Source organism: Magnolia sinica, chromosome 14 (assembly GCF_029962835.1).
Source record: "Magnolia sinica isolate HGM2019 chromosome 14, MsV1, whole genome shotgun sequence".
Classification (NCBI taxonomy): Eukaryota; Viridiplantae; Streptophyta; class Magnoliopsida; order Magnoliales; family Magnoliaceae; genus Magnolia; species Magnolia sinica.
Window position 1 is genome coordinate 11,436,801 of NC_080586.1, and position 7,795 is coordinate 11,444,595.

Genomic DNA, 7,795 nt, shown 5'->3' on the forward strand with positions numbered 1-7,795 from the left:
GAACACGAGACCTCCTCCATGGGCGGCACCCACCCCAAGTGTGCCCTTGCATCCAACAAGCAACCCCACTCGAGCTCGGTGTGAAAATGCCCCTGAATTAAATCATACATGTTCATGGTTTTTCAATCCCCTTGTGCACAGGACCCAATGCATTTTTTGGTAATTAGTAATGGATATATGACCATTAGAATGGATTGGGTGCCTTTAGTGGAGAGGTGAACTACTTGTTGGGATTGTGCTCTAAAAAATCAATATTTGGTTGCTCTTTTGGCCTAGTTTTCATGCATGCATTTCTCATTCATTCATTGTCCTAGTTAATGTGTGTGGAACACGTTCATTCATATGGGTTTGTGAGGTTTGCCTTTGTTGTCCTTAAGCACCTTGAGATTGGACAAAATGTCCCTCAGGTGAGTGTTATAATACAAGGATCTTAGCTTCTTGGCCATGACCATATAGGTCCTTGGACATGCTTGTGTCATTCAAATTGTCTCTATAGTGTCCTCTCTCTTAGGATAGTTTTGGTGTTGGGTTCCTAGTTGTTCCTCCGTGTTTGTAGCTCTTGTTGTAGTTAGCAGTTTGGTCATGTTTCTCATTGTATAGCTCTGTTGGCTTTCTTTTAGGTTCCATTGGATTCGAGTTGTATAGTTGTGTCTTTTCTTTCTTTTTGTTTTGTTGTTTCTTGTTTCTTTTGGGTTTGCCACGGCTCCCTTTTAATATAATTTGTAATCTTCAAAACAAAAAAAAAAAAAAAAAACTTGTGAGGGGCCTGACTCGGTGTCAGGATGGACAATCTCCATCATCGAGGCCAACTTAGTGTTTTTTTGCCTTTGATCACCCAGGCCCATCATGCCCAGACTAGAAGAAGCTTGCAGTTGCACTAGCTCTGCCAAATTGCTTGACCTGAAGATGTATGGATGCAAAAGCTCCTTATTGATACTACTTTGAGTTGCTTTACAAGGTTACTACATGGCCACTAAAGGGTGTGGCTAGGTGAGTAGGGGGTTTCATCAAGGTCGTCAAAGCCCACACGATTCAACATGGGATCCGGCGAGCACAAAACCGGGTACATCACCTGAAATCATAACTCCTTATGTGTAGATACTATCTCAAGCAAGAGGATCTATTCCAAAATAAAGGGCTATGGACATCTGAGCCTACAAGAGACCCTCGGCCCCTACAAGAGGATTTGACGCGCTTCTCCAACCTCCAAAACATGTGATTGATCGGGAAAAGGCTATATAAGTTAAAAGATTGACAACGGTAAAATGGGTGGATTTTTCCGCATATAGGCATACTTTAGAAAAGTAATATTTGTGGTTTTTTCAGAAACATGACATGATCATGGACAAAGATCCATTAGGGGCACTAAAATCCAGATTTTGAAGCTTTAATTCCATTGCATTTCACCTAAAAATTCAGCACTGCTTGTCAATGACACTATATGGTTTTGGTCCACATGAGGATCATATTGATCCAAGTACATGCATGACATGTTCCAATTTGCTACATGTGCGACCATCCAAGTTCAAGCATTCCACATATGCATATGTACCATCATCAATTTTTAGGCACTAAAAAATGTGGCCCATGTGTCAATGTGAACATGCAGAGATGTATAAAGCCACCAACCAATCTTTAAGTTCCCCACATGTGCCATAATCTATCATACCCGTGTTCTAAGGTATTTGAAAATCTAGAGGATTAAACAACCAGTCAACAACAGCAGGTCTCAGCATGTCTATGACCAGCTAGCTCTGACAGCATACCATGGATTGCTAGTCCCAACACAACCTTACCAAAATCAAAATAGGCCCTTATAAAGCACAGTCGTATCTACCATCTAGTGAGGTATTTGGAAGGAGGAAATAAACAAATATTTGTTGTAATGCTACCTCAATTGACAAACTCCTTGATGCTATCAAGTATATCCTCCAGTTTCCTATTTTATCCATGTCAGTATCATGTAGTTGGTCGGGATTTCCTGTCAAAGAATTTTAGCAATGTATCCATTCCAAATCTAAAGAGAGACTGGAGAGCAACAATCAATGCTTCACTCAAACCCAAAAATCATCATTGGTCAGCCCCCTCCAACGAGGCCATCGAAGTTAAACATTGATATAGAAGCTCAAATAGGAGTGTAGTTGAGCCAAGATCAATGGTGCTATAAGGAACAGTGAGAATGACATCAAACTAGCTTCTTTTTTTCTGGACCATCTGAAGTTGGTAATTCAAATGAAGCAAACAACATGACCATCTTGATGAGTTTGAAAATATTAACGAAGACCTCTTCTGACCACATCATCATCAAATGCAATTCCTTAGGCAACCAAGAGATACTTGCAAAATTGAGGTCCACCTTTACCCTCAACGAAATTAGAGTCCTACATTCATTGTTACGCAAATGATTCAATCATACTCTTGCCAAGGAAGGAGTACCAAGGCCTCATATTTGTTGGATATCCTATATACAATAGCTTGACAAACATTGTGTGTTTCTTACTATGTTGAATGAAGTTCTCCTTTAGTATCACCATAACCTTATCCGAGCTATTTGGGGTCAACTTTAGGACTCCTAATTCACCAATAGGACTGCAAGGTTGTGGAGACTCCAATACCCCATGGATTGGAGGTAATAATTTAACCACGTTAAATTGCCTAAGAGGAATGTGACGTTCCGCAATGGATAATTGAGGCTGAGGGAGATATATTGAGATTGTAAAGCTTGACTGACTCCACCAGTAGGTTTCATGGATATCACTCATGGGTCAGCTTCCCATTGATCAAGAGGCAATGCATTCGTTTCTTACCCAATATCTCTTTGTTCTTTGAGATTTCAATTCCTTCAGCAACAAAACCTTTCTGCTTTCACCTCAAATATGAGTATGGTAAAGCTCGCTACATTCAAACAAAATTGTCTTAAACCTCCCTGGGTTATTTTCTAGTTAAACTAAAACCTCCCCAAACTGGGGCATATTCGCTCAGGCCATTCCAAGAGAAGGCATCCATAACCAGCTATGCTATTCCATCTGGAGAACCTAGAACGCACACTCCCATCTCAACTACCAAGCCGGATGCCCATTGCCACCATTTTCAACACAAGGAGTTTTTGGTTGACTTGATCAAGAGTTCATTACACTTCAAACAAAAGACCATCAAAGTCCACCACATGTTAAGCAAATTTACACCCCTTTCTTTCGCTAGACGCCACGAATTCTAGTAACTTTTATTTTAATTCCTTCAAGTTTAATTGAAGACAACAATCCCATTTTATTGTAACAATCTTTCCATACAGGGTCTTAATGAATGCTTGGCATAAATTTCATAACTTACACTAAACAATTCCAATTTCAACCACTTAAACAGCAAATAATACCTGAAATTTTCGAGCGTCAAAAGCTGTGTAATTTCCTTATACAATTCCTCATTAAACGTCGAGAACACCTTCAAATCCTTAACTAATATCTCAACGGCCTTCGCTCGATCGTGCCTAAAAAACCCAAAAATTGAATAATGAAAAATCCGCATATAAACAAGAAAACCCACCAAAAAACTTTTAAAAGAAAACAAGAAAACCCACAAAATTTATCCATAAAGAGCAAAAATTGAATCCGCACCGATCGAGGGCCTCAAGGTACTTCTGCTTCCGGATCTCAAAGAATATCTTCATCGAATACCGGTTGTCATCCACCTTCGTAAACCCGGAGAGATATTTCTCGACCTCGTCCCATTCTCCCGCCTGCGCTTTCTCCTCGAAGTATTTCATGTTGAAGAAGAATCCCGATTCCTGTTCAAGCCTGCGCATGGCCAAAACACACCGAAACCCAGTGTTAGGCCAAGCATAAGAAGAGAAGCGAGAACAAAAGCCAATACACAGAGTCGTCCGGTGTACTCACTTGTGTACGGACTCCTTGAACTTCTCCTCGTCCAGGAATTGCAGGATGAGAAACACCAATTCCCTGCTTAAAGAAGACATCTTCGGGCCTCGGGGCGCTAAGCTGCGCAAGTTAAGCGGATCGGCGGGGGTAGGGTTAGGGTTTTGAAGAGATTGGAGTCGTAGCTGAAATGAGAGACGGACAGAGAAGGAGAGAAAGAGAGATGGACAGGGGTTGGAGGAGGGTTGGGTGGGGTTGTAATTTCAGCGGTTTATGGGGGCAAATTCGTCCTGGGTCGAGAAGATTCTAGGGTTTTTTCTCCCATCTTGAACAAGAGCTGAAGAAAGGGAGGCTGCGGAAGAAGATAAAGGGGAGAGAGAGAGAGACTTCGTCTCGCTTTCTTCGATGCGTTTTGCAGGGGGTCTCCCTTTATCTCCATCTTCCGACCGACTTATCAGTGATAAGTAAGACTGCGTATCTGAGAAGTAGCATGGCTTATGAGTGGAAAAAAGGCGTCGGTTTTCACGGATTCGAAGGCTCGAATTCAAATCGGATGGATATTCGTCCTGACGTCCACCACATCGGTCACGATGTCGAGAGATGACGTGTCGAGACGTGGGAATATAGCTTTTCGGGAGTTCTCTCGGGTCATTATTCTCGCGGGATTTTGAGGTGGTTGTGAATAGATCAGAGAAGTTTTCTATAATACATCCGCGACGTATTGGTCTAGATACGTTTGGACTTTAGTCATTCAAATTGACTGCATCTATAAACGATCCAAACCGTTTGTGTGACAGACATTACCTTCGATGGTAAAATAAACTAATGAATTTTAAATTTTCAATTTTTAAATACTCTTCTTGTGACTTTTCTTCGAATATGGACGGTCAAAAAGACCTTTAAATAGTCAGAAGTTTGATATATTTCAATCTGAGATTTTTTTTTTTCGATTTTCCATCATTAAAACTGAGGTCCATCGTATAAACGGCTTGGGTCATTGAGAACGACAGCCATCCAACTGCTGAGATCGCGACGGATCGTATTCGATACTTGCAGTACGTCGGAATGCATTCTACCAAACGTCTTAAGATTAGATGGACACGACAAAACGCAAATGCAAATGGGAAGCGTGCGGGTGTACAAAACTTACAGAGTATCTATCTTAAGTGCATGTGCAAGAATGTGGTGATCTGAGCTGTTGTTTTGATGGGCCAACATGTATGCAGGCCATATCATAAAATTTAGGAATGGAATATCGTATCGACCAAATTGGACATCTGAAATGCAAAAGGAACGGTTAGATCACCGGACTACAAAAATTCGACTTCTTAATTCACCGTTAACTACAGATTTTGGTATGTAGACAATCCAAACGGTATCCCATCAGATCAACGATCAAGATCACCCACATGTTTGCAATGGGCGTCTTGAGAGGGAACTCCACTCGACTTTTATGCAAAGACGCGCCGCGTAATATAATTCCTCGAATCGGATTTGGATTACGGTATGTTTACTCGCTCGCTTGAGATGGCATGCACGCTTCGCAACATGAGTAATAACGTACTTGACTGTGAGATATCTAGACCATTCAAAAGGTAAATCACATTTCGAGCATGCTGTGGGCCAAAAATTATGCTAGTTCAGATATCAAAAAGTTCATAATGACGGACGGTTGGAAACAAATGAATACATCAGTCAGATACTCAAGATCATTTCATCCGATTTTGGATCTGGAACCCATCCAATTCGGTCCCAATTTCGATGGTCATGGTCAGCACACGCATGAATCCATGTAAGCACAGATTTATCCAAGTAAAATTAATTCACCTAAGCGAGATTCAACGTTCTGCAATCAGGACCGTTGATCTAATAGGCCCACCTTTGATGTATAAATTTGTAAAAGCCTCTTTGTATTTGAAGATATTAACCACAAACTCGTTGATCTTTTCTCCATCGAAAATGACTCTGGCCTATTTATTTCTCGTTACCATCTGGTAGAAGGTTTTAAGACGGTCCGTCGGTGGATATTTGGGACAGAGTTCATCTATGGTGTGGCCCATCAGTTCAACAGCACTGACCAATGAACTATGGGCCCACCTGTACGGACTCGATGGTATAGGATACCAACTACATCGGCGCGAAGTATCCGGGATCGGATCAGGTGTATCACGGGTAACAGCTTAGAGGGTGTTACGCTTACCGTGTGGGGACTTCCTTGATGAATATATTTCAAATCCACACCGTCCATCCGGTTTCGAAACTTCTATATGGATGGTAAAAAGGAAACAAAGTATAAAAACATCTCTGTGGACCACACCACTGGAAAATGTGGAGAATGACGATTAAAAACATTTTATAGGCTATAAAATTTTGGATCATGCTAATATTTATATTTCCCGATTCATCCAGTTCTTTTTTACCTTATCTAAGGTTTGGATGGAAAATAAATAGCATGGATCTTCTTACACTGGACCTTGGGAAGTTTTGAATGGTGAATGTCCAATCATCACTGTTTCTTGTGGTGTGGTCCACTTGAGATTTTTATCTGCTTAATGTTTGGGACTGTACTCTAAAATGGACTGTCAAAACGGGTGGACGGAGTGGATAAACAACATATCATCAAGGTGGGCCCTACGGCAAGGGTAACACCCGGTAAAAGCAAATCGGCACCCGAAGGACCCAAGCTTGAGTCCAACCCAGTCTTCCCCCTAAAACACGACAGCTGTATAGGACATCCACGCGCAATAATGTAGAAACAGCATTCAGGTGGGCCAGACCGTTGGAACCAACGGAGAAACGACAATCTGACACAACACATAGGTGTGGCCCTCCTGATGACCTGAGCTAGCTGATTTTTGTACAGTACGATCTTCATGATGGGACACGCCGTTTCCATGGTACGGATTTTATTTACAGATGGCATGCTGCAGCGGAAGCGGATTGGCTGGTGTACCTTAGCTGCTGTAGTTACGTGTCGAGCGAAGACGAGCACTGTGGCTCCTCCAGATCCGAGTTGTACGGACGGTTCAAAGGAGATCAAAGTTACTTGGGCCCCTCAGTGATGTATTTATTATATCTACACCATTAATCTCTTTTTAGAGTTCATTTTAGAGCATATAAAAAATAAAATTATATCTAAAGATCATTTGGACTACACCATAAATAGTAACAGAGATCATGATTTTCACCGTTAAACAATTTGTAAAGCCTAATATAACGTTTATTTTACATCTAATCCGTTTATAAGGCCATAAATACTTAAATGAAAAGGAAAAATAAATTTTATATTTATCCAAAACTTCTGTGACCTTAAAAAGGGTTTCAATGGTAGACGTTCAATCTCCAATTGATTTTTACAGTGTGGTCCAGTTGATAGTAAGATATATCTTATTTTTCTTTTGAAGCATTTAAGACGAGCTCACCAAATGAATAGGCGGTTTGAAAATAACACATACCTCATGATTAGACCCACAAAACTTGCCGACGTCACCGCACCGGTTACGTTGCTGGTGTGAGGTACACCAGCCAATCCGCTTCCCCCTTCTAGAAGGCTTGCTATAAAAGGTTTCTTCGAATACGTCCAGATGTATCACAATAGAATACTTGTTTGAATATGGATCATATTCCACTTATCCAAACCGTTCAAATGACGAGTCTCATCCTGTTTGGTGGAGAGTCATCAAATAAAATCTCCAGAATAGGTTATTTCAACTCTCTGATAATTTGTCACTTGTGATTTGAATATCAACGGTGAAGACAACCTTTGGGTAATCAAAGGGTTGAAATTTCACATCTGCAAGTTTTTCTAAGGCATCCACTTCCAACCGTAACCACTTCAAATAAAGGGTTTGTGTAAACACAAATCAAACTGCATTCGACAAAACCTCCCGACTGATTACAATATAACAAACACATCAGCACCT

General features: G+C 41.0%; 1 protein-coding gene across 4 annotated transcripts in view; it reads right to left on the bottom strand.

Moving 5' to 3' along the window:
- LOC131225646 (protein TPR1) overlaps nt 1-4,280 on the bottom strand; it is a 31,085-nt gene extending 26,805 nt beyond the window's left edge. For 3 of the 4 annotated variants that reach the window (XM_058221216.1, XM_058221215.1, XM_058221213.1), the window contains exons 1-3: nt 3,894-4,279; nt 3,615-3,794; nt 3,374-3,487 (exon numbers count right to left, since the gene is read on the bottom strand). In XM_058221216.1, the coding sequence (XP_058077199.1) occupies nt 3,374-3,487; nt 3,615-3,794; nt 3,894-3,973 (374 nt within the window). In that variant the 5' untranslated portion in view covers nt 3,974-4,279. Of the gene's footprint in view, nt 1-3,373; nt 3,488-3,614; nt 3,795-3,893 lie in introns of all 4 variants that reach the window. The other variant, XM_058221212.1, reaches the window with a different exon arrangement.
- Between the last annotated feature and the right edge of the window lie 3,515 nt (nt 4,281-7,795).